Here is a 12,741-nt window from a genome sequence, read left to right as displayed (position 1 = left end):
CTGTTCGCTGATAACTTAACCACAGAGGCTTGAATAGGCCTTTAAGCATTGAAGTCTTCATGAAAACTGCATAGGAATCTATAACCAAGGCATTTGAAAGCATATTACAATTCCAATTTAAAAAAAAAAAAAAAAATCCAAAGTATGTGGGAAAACAAAGCTTTAATTGTTTCACACTGGAGATGCAAGACAATAATGAGCATCTGAAATACAAAAAGAGTGTAGACAGCTCAGGCTGGGGACAAACCATCTTTTGACTTCACTCAGCATTTGTGGACAAATTTCACACAGGCCTCAGACCTGTCTGTACAAATGCAGAAGCTCCCACGAACAGTCGCTGCAGAAACTGTTTATATTTTTATTTTCATTGCTGGAACCTTTTAATGTTTAAAAATTTAAGGCAATTTTAGTCAACGGTCTCAACTCTTCCCTTTTCCTCATCTCTCTGATCCTCCCGTCCCTGTGCATAAGCTCCTGAGATGACACAAGCTCTGTCTTGAGCTTAGGGAACACAGTGTAAGCACTCACTTTGATCTTGTCCTGTAGGCAGTCATCATTCTGGCCTTACTACGAAGCAGCCCTGGCTGTAACCCAGCCCTCCTGGAGCAGTTAGCATGTGGGCTTCGTGTTCCTACCTGCCTGTGGATGGGACAGATCCTATCAGCAGCAGTTTTCTCAGAGTGAAATCCAGCAAGTCACAAAGCCTGCAAGACCACACAATGGGTGACCTCTCCATTCTTATTCTTAAGTGAAAAAACAAACAAAACCAAAAAACAAAAAACAGTATTGCAACAAAGGAACAGAAGGAATAAGAAATATGAGTTCTCCCTTTTTAAAATGTCTCATTTGCAACATGGAGGGAAGGCTGCTTTTTTGTTTGTTTGTTCTATTTAAATAAAGGGTACTTTGATTGGAGTGTAAGAAGAGAGAAACTCAGAAGAAACCTCAATTTAAAAAAAAAAGTAACATGATAAATCTGGCCTACCTCCCACAGAAACAAAGCAAACTGTCATTAAGTTACCCCTCTCCGCACAGGAATTGAAGTTGAGCCCAGTCTCTCTCCTTTTCTCACACAGGATTAGGTGATAAGTTAGCCAGAAACAATCCGAAAGAGCTCCAAAACTATTCCTTATATGGCAGATACTTTTGAAAGTTCCATTCTGCCACTGATTTTTGGCAGTTGTGAAGAGAATCTGTCCCATTTTCCGTGTCATCTCTTTTCTTGCAGTGAACTGACTTTGAGGGGGTGCAGCTCTCCTGACATCATCGCACACCCTGGAAGCAAGATGTTACGCCAAGGCCTGAATCTCTACCATTTCTACAATTCCCTAACGATGATGATTTAAAGAAAAAGCCTGCAAAAGCAGTCTAAAATTATAGAAACCATGACACAGTTCCAGTCTGAATAAGCATTAGAAGGAAAAAAAAAAAAAGCAACTGACATCAAATCCTACCCAACAGTAGAGAAATGTATGTAGTGACACACTGCAGATTCAGCGTAGAAAAGAAAATAACAAAACTTCTGCTATCTTAATGCTGACTCACCAGATTCTGGCTGTGGGATCTGATATCCCTAAGGATGTTTGGGCACTGGAGGTGTCCCTAATGAATACATATGCCTCACCGCAAAAATACATTGACTAGAACTGAGATATAAATGTATGTTCTTGAGTTCTGAAGGTGGCTGATATCCTGCAGGGAGTGGAGACAGACAGTTATTAGGATGAGAGTGGGAAATAACAGGCATGAAATGGGGCTTTTCCTTGCTGAGGGTAAGTGAGGTCATATCAAGTCAGAGCTGCAGAAAATGATGAATGTGTCTAACTTTCTCATGTTCCGTCTTCCCTGAACTGAAAGCCAATTTCTCCTACTAGCCTAAACCAGCCATCAAAGCATTTAGCAGCAAATGAGCAGCCAGAGACCTGGGTAAAGGAGGAAGCAGCTGGAGTACAACAAGGACATCTGCCCCTTGGTTCAGCACTGCAGAACTACCCCAGGCCAGAGGCATCAGGAGGCAACAGGGACCTCATACATTGCAAGGAAAAAATCCCAGGCTAGACAGACAACTGCTGGAGTATTCTGCAGGAACTGTAGAGCATTTAGCTAAAATGAAGCCACAGTCGCAGAAATACCAGGGGGGGGGAGAGAAAAAAACAAAAACAAGAGCTGAGCTCTCTTTAAAGAATATTCACACATACTACCAATTTAAATTACATGTATACACACACTCTGCCATGCATATTAAATACGTCCCCCAGAAGCACCTTGCCATTCTCAGCCCTCATCACCCAGAATGGACTAAATTCCTTGATTGTCAAGGCCAAATCATTGTCAAGGTTCATCCATTTCACTAAGTTTTCTTGTTAGGCCTACTTGCCAGGAGGGCAAGACTCACTCTGATAAGTCCTACGCCAGAGATTCATTCCCACCTCTGTCAAAATTAGTTTGCCTCTTAAATTATGGAGTGAAGGTCACTTACCTAACTCTGGAGTGGGATTAAACTCTGGATAAAAATAGGATGGCACCGTTCCTTTATTTATCAGCTACATTCAGATCAGTTTCATCCTTTATGTCTTTGCTACATTTCGCTCTCAAAGTATATGATTACCAAGATAAAGCTTATTTAATCATCCTGAAATACAGTTTATAAATAACACAAATGATCAAAATGAAGACTTTTGAAACAAAATAATATAGAATCTTAAATTTACTGCTACATAGTTGATTCCTGCATCTGTTTAATAAACTATCAACAGACCCACACATATGTGGTATAATCATGTTTTACCAGACAGCCCTCTGCATTCTATATTCACAGAGCAATGGACAAAGGAGCACAGACCATTATTCCAGTTTTGGAATCCAGTAGATGTAAATAAGAGTTTGACATTGCAGATATGTATCTGCGAGGTGAAAGCAGAGAAAAAGCAGATCACACACAAGGGATTAGAAGCTACCACTGGCTGACACAAAATGGAAGCAGTGCCTGCCTCTCACTGCTGCAAGCAGGACCAATGCTTCCTGTCCAGGCCCCTGCCTATCATGTCCATATGTTTCTTCTCTCACAAAACTCCTTTTTTTTTTTTTTTTTTTTTTCCCCTTATTTTTGGTATCACACAGGCAAAGCTTGTTCTCACAGAAAACAAAGTAATATTAGAAGTGTCAGAGCCCACAGGCAATAACAGATTTATCAAAACATCACAGTAGCCTCCACTGCCACAAAGCTGACTTGGGGATTCACCCATCCTGTCTGCTATACAAGTGCAGGAACAGGGGTCAGCATAAGCCAAAACTGAGGGGGAGAGAAGGGATGACATCGTCCTCATCCTACAGTCTTTAACAGCTCTTTGTTCTACTTGCAGACACATGATGTGGGCTAGGGGGGAAAAAAAAAAGGAAACATGAGAATTTCTCAACATTTTCCTTTCTTCTCACTTGCAGGAACATCCCTCAAAAATCACTAGATTCCTAACACCAGTTTCTACACTGGTGTTCTCACACTCCCTTGCAGGGACTGCTGCCCCATGACCAGAAGGACCAGCAAGGCTGCAGCGCTTCTGCCCTGCAGCCTCCAGGGGATAACCATACCCCCTCAACAACATGTTTAATAAGTGTTTCTACTCCACACAGCTCTGATAGAGATCCTTGAAGAGAGGCATTTGCAGACCATACTGTTTGCAAGCTGTCCAGGAAATGAGTCTTTCCTATAAAAGACAGTGTTCCAACCACAAGCCAAGACATTCAGGATCTCTCCTACGCCATTTGATTTCTTGCAAATGCTATATATATATTCTTACTCACATTGATCTGGATATCATGACCTCTCGTTCTACAAATGCAGACACAAGAGCATTTGAATGTCAAGTGTTTTATATATTCCTGAAGTGTTTCAGAAACAAGTCTCTGCCTCATTCTTCACCATTCAGGTAAAAAAGAATCTTCCAGTCCCACATCACTATTTAGAAAGAAAATGTAACAAGGAACATAGCAAGTATTTCAATATTTTTTTAGTCCAAGTAATGACCACAAGAAGATAAAACTTGGGTTTTTGCAATTTAAGTGAATTTTTCTGCAGTTTGTAAAAACCATGCTATGAAAAATATCGATGTAAAAAGGGAGTGCTGAGCCTCCCTAACATTTTCATGTATTTAATTTTGGATGATAAGAACATCCCTAGGAAAAGCTCATCCAGTAATGAAATCTGTAATAAAAAATGACCACCCAGAAGTAAAAGCAGTTATACACAATTAATGAATTCATTCAGCCAGTCACTAAATCAAAACAGCAAACCAGACTCTCTTAATCATGCAGAGAAACAGTCTGCAGTGCTTCTTATATTGTACTTTGCTAAAGGCCTGTATTAGCAATTGGTTATTTCTGCCATTCTTAACCACTTACAGTATAAAGTTGTTTAAAATTAAAATGTCAGTCAATGATACTGTTTAAGAACATATTGTTCTTTCCAGGTTTCTAATTCTGAAGGAAATTAATATCAGATTTATTTTCTGGGTCAAAAAAAGACCGTGAATATTCAGTAAGTCAGCAAGTTATTACTGCACCGTCAACTTCAGATTTCCAGAAAGGATCTCAGCTCTTCCCTTTGAGGGTAGAAACTTGGTACAATACAGACCAGGCATTCAGAAAGCCATCACTGCCTGAGGCTCACATGTTCCCTTTCCACTTGAGACAGGTGGGGCCCTTGGGTTATAGATACCATCTTCAAAATTTGACAAAGACAGACATTTTGAATGCTTTCACTTACTATTCAGTATTACACTCAATAATGGAAATTAAAAGGAACAGTAACTCTGACAAAGCTCTGAGCGAGAGAATATTAAGAAACATCTGTTGGACTGAAGGCCAAGGAACAATCAGATGTCTTCTTCCTTTCCACCTCATTGCCACCACACTTCTTCATGCTGAAATCTTGGGGTTTTTTTGTTTCTTTTTTTTCCCCCGCTTTGGATACAACTTCTATGCACCTGTGACTTAAACCAGCACCAACTGAGCACAAAATGCTGTACTGATTCTCCAGGCCTTTCCTAACAGCAGGGTCTAGTTACTGCCAATTCCCAGTGCCAGCTCAGTAATGGAAAGTCACAAATTCCTCTTCCAGGTTTCCATTTTTCTCAAGGACAGCAGTCAGGAGAGACCCTACAAGGTGACTCTTAATCAAAAATCTGCCTCCAATTACAATTATTGCAGTTATGATTCCTGAGTGAACCTATTAATCAAAGTCCCTGCACAGCAAGATCTTTAATCTGACATAAATCCTTTCAAGTCACCTCCAAACCTGGGAATAAAACCAATTTTCTTCCTCCCAAATAATTTCAACAATAGCCAAAACCCTCCCTGACTGCAACAAAACACGTGTGCGCTCATTCATAATTGATACACCATTTCTGGGCCAAACTTGCAAAGCTTAGCTTCCACCTGTGCTGACACTGCTGCAATCAAATCGCAAGACCACACTTAACCACTTTTATCACTGTCATGTCAGCATCTACAAATTCAAACGTGAACCAGGATCTTGCCACATACAGCCCTGTACAAATACAGGGGAAAATAAAAGGCATATTGTCTGCCCCAAGAAACCCGTGACCTACATCTAGAAAGGGAACATCTGAGCATAAAGTCACATGGAACAGGTGCACTCTGGGGTGTGCAAATCCAAACATCAAGGGAGAAAAAACAGGACTAAATGCAAACACAGCACCTTAGTGCTTTCTTAAAAGTCTTGCCTGTGGTATTATTGACATGGATCTTGCACTGAACACACATGTACAGGATTTGAAACAACTTTTTTTTTTCTTTTTTCGGGTGTCTTAAAATGGAGTGTGAATGAACAGAACCAGCAAAGAAAACCAGAAGTTACGTATACACATTAAATATCAACAGAACAGCTTCACATATGCTGGACAAAGACCTGAAAATTCATTAACCGAGATAAAGAACAGATTCCCTGGACAAGAACTACTTGTGTTGAACAAGCCAATACACTTGCTGCTGCAGTAGGGTTTGCCCTGTATGTTTTCTGACCCTTACAGCAGTCACCCCAGTGCAACCAGCCTGCTCTGCAGGCACTAAGTTATGCAATATGCAACTGTTTTCTGAATTACTTAGTATCAGCAAATCCACCCACACTTGCCTCGGAGTTCACCACAGAATTTCCCAGCTTACGCGCAGCAAAAAGCATCAGTTACAAGGATCGCCTCAGGACACCGTGGTTGGTATGGAGGACACAGTTGGCTACTCTTGTAGCCACACACTGCTGCTTGTCTGCCTTCTCAGACAAGTTGCCTCCTTTAGGCAATACAGCTCAGAGTGACAGGCAACAACAGAAACACCCTGAGAAGCATCGGAGCCTGAAGGAAGAACAGGGATGCGTTTTGTATTTTCCTGCAGCATATTAATTCTGCAGGTCTTCTCAAACTCCCAGCAATGTGCAGAAGCCATCACTTACTCCACACTGTGGGCCCACAGCCACCCTCTCTTCCAACAGAAACCTTAGCTTGGAAAAGTCAGACCACAGTTTTACCACTGATGTACATAGGATAATATTGATGAAAAGCATCAAACCACTTCCCTTATCCCCCCAGAGGAGACCACATACCACAGGTGAAAAGGAAGGAACCATGGTGGAAGCCTCACATCACCTGAACAAACACCAGCATCAGGAACGAGATCTGCTTCACACACACCTCAGCCCAGAGTTGATCCAACTGACCTCTTTCTTTGAAACCACCACAGTAGCGATCCACTTCACAGCAGCTTCAGACACCACCTCTGCTACACATGGTGCTGGCAGCAGGGATGCTGCCATGAGGATTAGAGGGGCTGCCCCAGACAGTTCCAGCTCACGGGGCACAGACCAAGCCTTACCAGGTCCCTAGCAAACAGTCTCCCTGTCTTTACCTCAGCCCATGAGGTACGCCTACCTACGTTCAAAGGCTGCCCACTTGATACTGGCCCCAGCAAGACTATGCTGTAGCCAGATGATCCAAAACTTAAACCCTGCTTACACTTATCTGGAAAGAGACTGGAATTAGACTCAATCTGAAGATACACCAAGTGTTATCACAAAAGGGCTGACTTCCCCACCAGACCTCCCACTACCGTATTGTCACAGACAGTGCCTCTCAGACTCCATATCCCCCAGATATGCAGATGGTGAGGTGCCAGAAAACCCACAACACGTTGGGTGGGCAGAAAGACAAAAGAACTAAGCTAATATTCAATGTTACTGTTGAGTTTTCTTTTGCAAAACAAGATTAACAAGAAAAAATAGAAGAATCCCTGTCCCTCTCAGATCAAAGGAAGATGCAGGATAGCAAAAGATCTCCTTTACAAGCACATTACATGACACTATTTATGGAATGTGACCAAAAGCCTCCCTAAATTTTTAGTGTTGCTGAGACCATCTCCACTGTTTTGATCCCACTGGAATTTGTACTTTTGAAATGAATTTCAAATCACCACTGAAAAGCCATGTCACTTGATAGTTCAGGCATGCAGTGCTTATTTGCAATACAAAAACAGATCTCTACGGTAGGAAAACACAGCAAGTAGATGCACATATTATTAAGCTATTTAATTACTTTTTTAATACTAGAAGATAATACAGAACTTATGGCCTCTTAAAAAAAGACACCGAGTTCAGACTGGGCTTTCAATTCTTCTGCCAGTGATCAACACCTAATACAGTTTCCTTAACAAAGTGATATTATCCATGGAATTCTAAGCACTATCAGAACTATTGCTGAACAGTTCTTCATCACAGCTCTCATTAGGCAGATTTGAATATTAAACACATTTTTCAAGGATGGGATATGAAGGTAAGAGAAAATTTAAGGTATGCCTCTCCAAGTCATAGAGCCACACCTGTGCTTCAGGACACAGCATAAGGCAGGAATAGATACATGGGAACCAGCATTTACACAGCATTAAGCAGCCTCTAGAAGGGTATCTGCTCAGTTCTGAAGCAGGAGAGTTGGGCAGCCCAGCACACCTTGCCAGGGCTCATTGATTCCTCCAGACAGCTTCATCAACAGCCAGAGCATTGTGGAACTGTACTTTGTCATGTGGTGTGACATACTGATACTGAGCCACAGGAGGCACTGGAGATCTCATTTTTTTCTTTTCCCCAGGAGAAAATAAATCTTTAGGATCAAGCCTAACTCTGATTCCATATAAACAGCACAATTATCAACATGCTCTGCTCCATGACTAGAGCTTTGCTTTCAGGAACTCTTCCATGCCACAAATTACTAATGAAATAGTTTATATCAGTGCATATAAGCTACCAGAAAGTGCTTTAACCTGCACTGAAATGCAATTTCAGAAAAAAATGACTATGGAAATGCTATACAGCATCATACTTTGCTCTGTTACACAAGAACTACTGGCCAACCAGATCCTTTGTGCACTTCCTTCAAATTTCCCAAAGACTCAAAGGTACAGAATAAAGCAGTGCCTCATCTTTGACACTCTGCAGGTGGACTCTAGAACTCATGCTAAGTGTTAGTGGAAATGAGAAAAAAAAAACCCACATAAAAACAGTTAGAAGAGAAAAGCAAAAAGTGTTTGTTGCATGGCCGACACCACAACACAATGTTTCCAGCAGTACTGAGACCAGTTCCAGGGAATGGGCTCAGAACACCCAGCTCTCTATCCAGTTTTGCATTCCATGAATCCCTAAGCAAAGTAGCTCAAATATTGTATCACTGAAATAAAACGAGGAGCTTTTCCTGAGATCACTTCACAACAGAAGAATTCTAACACTGATCATGTGACAGCATCAAACCTCATTTTCCCCTCATCACAGAGCTGCTACTCTGGAACACAAAAGCCCCCAAAGCAAAGGGGAAGACTGTTCATTTATCAGTTTGCACTACCACATCCCCTGACCTATTTTACCACTAAAAATAGTCCCTCTTAGGTCACTGCTGCAAATTGAATTCTGCTGCTTCATTGCCCACTGCAATCTCATGGAACCGCATGCTGCCTACACACAAAACACTAAGTAGGCTGACTTATTCACTGCCAAAGATGCAGCTAGTCTTCTCATTTTGACAGAAAGAAACAAATCATTTTCCATGTTAAGTATGTTTCTCTGCAATGCAGTTTAAGCCCAAATCCAATTATTTATACTGTAACTGGAATACAAACAGAAATGCTTTTTTTTTTTATTTTTTTTTAATCAGCAATGGAATAGCAGCCCTAATGATATCTACTGACCAAAAAAAAAACCACACAAAAACAAAAACAAAACAAAAAAAAAAACACAGAAAAACACACCAGGAACAACAGCCAAGTCGCTCTCATTAAGCCCTTTCATTATGACAAGTCTTGGAAGGCATGAGACAAGAGGCAATAAGTCAAAATGTTCCAAGTTGAACACGTCTTCTTTCAAAAGACTGAGACACTGCATTTGTAATTGTCAATCCAAAGCACCAAATGATTATCACAACACAAAGAAAGCTGCTAAATTCTGACCCAACAAATACAATGCTATTTAAAAGACGGAGAAGGAAGAAAGCATAAATTTAACAAAGCAAGAACTTACTACAGGATCCTGAAGCGTAATACTGAGATAGGTATTACTGACTACTTTATGCATAACACTAAATAAATACACAGAATACACTATCTCCCAGCTACATTATTTGAGCTAGATAGAATGGGTCTAGCATTAGCAATATGACTAACATTCCCTGGGCTATTATCATATCTTCATTACTCCAGTAGCTCCCCAATTATAAACAAACACAGCCCCCACCACCACCCAAAAAAAGACCACAAAAGATCAAAGACAACAGACGCTCTTCATTTCAGTTTTCTGCTTAAACCACAGCAAATTCTGGTGGGAATTGCAGACGCACACAGAGCAGAGCCATTGAAATGATGTGTGGCCTCATTAAACTGACTTCCTTGTTATGTGGTTCCTAAACCAAGTTTCACACTTCCTGCTCTACCAATGTTAACATCGGTCAAATCTGGGCTTTTATGACAGAGAGAAATCCCCATGTCTTCAGGGGACAAAAGTCCTGGTTCTGCCTGAGGTTCTGCTGGTGTCATTTACTGAGATGCCAGAGGCACTGTGGGTCACAACTTGCGCCTGAAACTCATCCTCCCCATCTGATAACAAGCTGAAATACACATGGCCTATTGCTACAAGGGGAAGTACACAGCCTCTTATCAAAGATGTATCAGCTCTGCTCAGAGATGCAAGAAGGCACCTATCCTGTCAGCCAAGGTACAATTTTCTCTCACTGAAGATTCACAGAATACTCACTGCAGTGGCAGCTGTGCATGCATCTTCAATAACCTCATGCTACAGATTTTTTAACATGCGTGACTAAGGATAAAAATTGTATTAATTTCTGGCTACAAGGTTAAGATGCAGTTGGTCTGTTGATATATACATATATGTCCCAAATGCATTACCCACTTTAGCAGCACCAAGTCACAGGCCTGCCTAGCATATGAGAACAGTTGTTCTTAAACTTTTTCTGTCAACAGAATGCAAAAGAGAGGGATGTTAAGTTACTTACAGAATCAAGACAGGGAGTCCTCATTACTTTTAATGAGAATAAGCATGTTTCACAGCTTTAGCCAGTGGAAATAATGACTCCTCTCAACAGGATGTTCCATCAGACCTTTAATTCCTCTGAGATGCAGCAGCATTACTTGCCTTTGTATTTCTTGTGAGACCAAAAAATAGTTAAGTTTGAGCGCTTTTAACTCAGTCAGTCCACTTGAAAAATGCATTACTTCATTTTCTGTTTGAATTCTCCCTGTAATACCTCCGTTGTATAGCAACTTCCGCTATTAGAAATTCCATTTACAGAAACAAGATATTTTCAGAGATGATATCAGAATACTGAGGTCATATGAGATTATGTAACAGCCAGACAACTAACAAGATTATTAGATAAATTAGGATCAGCACAACAATTAACAATCGTACTTGAGCAACAGTACTCAATACAGATGAAAATTGACTGCTTGCACAGTTTTTCCACAAGCTCAGCACAAAGCCAAGAGACTATCTGCTTAAGTATTTAACTACCTTGACACGTGGAAACAAACTCTTATTTTCTATTTTTCACTCTTCAACCTAATTAATCATATGATCAGCAGCTCAGAAGTATCCAAGCTTTCCTGACCACGGTTAATGTCATATTGTCATAGTCAAAATTTAATATACATTTGCAAACCCATTACTTACCAAAAAAAAAAAAAAAAAAAAGATAACAAAACACCCCAAAGATGTCTAATGAAGCTCAAAGGTCTTCCAAGAGCTACTTGTGCTTGGATTATTAAGATGAAATCTGTTCAGCTTTCCAAGTACCTGGGTATATTAAAATGTATTTAAAAGTGCTATGCAAGCTCACACCCATCAATTTTACTAAGTTTTGTGGGGGAAGAGTAGGAAATATATAATCTATTTTGTGCTAGAGATTAAAAACAGCATGAAACAAAGGCTTTTCATAATATAGTTCAGTCCAAAACTCCGCAGTTTAATATTAAAAACTTCAACCAACTCATCACTCAGGCTGGGTTCTGCATGTCACTCTCTTCTGACTGCGGGGAGTTCCAAAATCAAGTCTTTTGTGTTTCATTATCCAAGAAAATGTAGGACTGTTACCAACCATCTGTTAAGCCCACACCACTCAGAGGTACTAATTAAATTAACTGCCATATCTTATCTTCTATCACAGTGAATTATAAATTAGAGAAACGTTGGCGCAAAGACAAAAGAAAAACTTCCTGGGACCTGAACAAGCACACAAGGTAGGTGAAGCAGCAAGTGAGTGCCTAACTCAGTAAGGTGTTTTAACACCCACATCCTTGCCTTCCATCCTTGGTCACTTTTGCAAGTGATGGACTCCAAAGCTCACCAGTTCCAAAGCCCACGTAAAACCAAGCACAGGTCACTGCAGCACTGTAGGGTTCTGTAATTTGATCTTCAATTTTGAGCTGGGAAGTCAGTTCTAAAAAAAATAAATCAGTCAGGGTTGAGCTGACCATGAAGTTGCTCCTCGTGGCCAAGAAGTCACGCTACCTTTACAAGGAAAGAAATTGCCTCCAGCTAGATAACCCTCTGGAACTAGCACTGCCCAGAATAGACAGAAAGTGCAGGGGGAAGTCAGTTCATAAGCACTCTCGGTGAAAAAGTAATTAGCTGCCACATACTCCCATCTGAACATCTGTATGCAAATACTAAACCAGCGGGACACCTCTATCTGATATTAGTGTTTTGCTTCACACTTGCTCACCCTGTCCCCAGGAAACATCACTGCAGTCTGAAGAGACCCTTTGGAAACCCCCCATACTTCCTAACACCTATAAAAATACTTGCAAAGTAGCTGTGTGATAGAGATGCCAAATCATCAAAATCATTGCAAAATCATCTCATCAGCCTGTACATATTTCCATAGCCTTCAGCAGCTGCAAAATTAAAAATAGTTGTCATAGGCAAAGCACCACTGAAAATCAGAATGTTGGTTCACTTATTCAGGACTGATAATGGTGTCACTGTTGGCGTGTTTGGGCTCTGAAAGGAACACTAATGAGGAAACTGACAAAATTATAAAGGCAGAATAAGGAACATTCTAAAATAGGAGCATGAAAATTACCCTCCTTTTATTTTACATGGAAAATCTGACTAGTCATGACAAAATATGCTTATTTGGCTGTATTGGATAAATTACTCGTTAACTACTAGCAGAGCCATCA

At 40.6% G+C, this 12,741-nt stretch overlaps 1 protein-coding gene across 2 annotated transcripts in view; it reads right to left on the bottom strand.

The window, feature by feature from the left end:
• Positions 1–12,741, bottom strand: part of SERGEF (secretion regulating guanine nucleotide exchange factor) — a 132,243-nt gene that overhangs the window by 28,577 nt on the left and 90,925 nt on the right. Inside the window, exon 11 of one of the 2 annotated variants that reach the window (XM_015864177.2) lies at positions 11,366–11,996. The exons of the other annotated variant lie outside the window; for it this stretch is intronic. Within the exon in view, the coding sequence (XP_015719663.1) occupies positions 11,839–11,996 (158 nt within the window). The 3' untranslated portion in view covers positions 11,366–11,838. Of the gene's footprint in view, positions 1–11,365; positions 11,997–12,741 lie in introns of those variants that run through there. 2 annotated transcript variants of the gene reach the window in all.

The sequence above is a fragment of the Coturnix japonica genome, chromosome 5 (assembly GCF_001577835.2).
Source record: "Coturnix japonica isolate 7356 chromosome 5, Coturnix japonica 2.1, whole genome shotgun sequence".
Lineage (NCBI taxonomy): Eukaryota > Metazoa > Chordata > Aves > Galliformes > Phasianidae > Coturnix > Coturnix japonica.
Note: the sequence above shows the minus strand (reverse complement) of the source record. Positions and strands in the feature narration are given on the sequence as shown.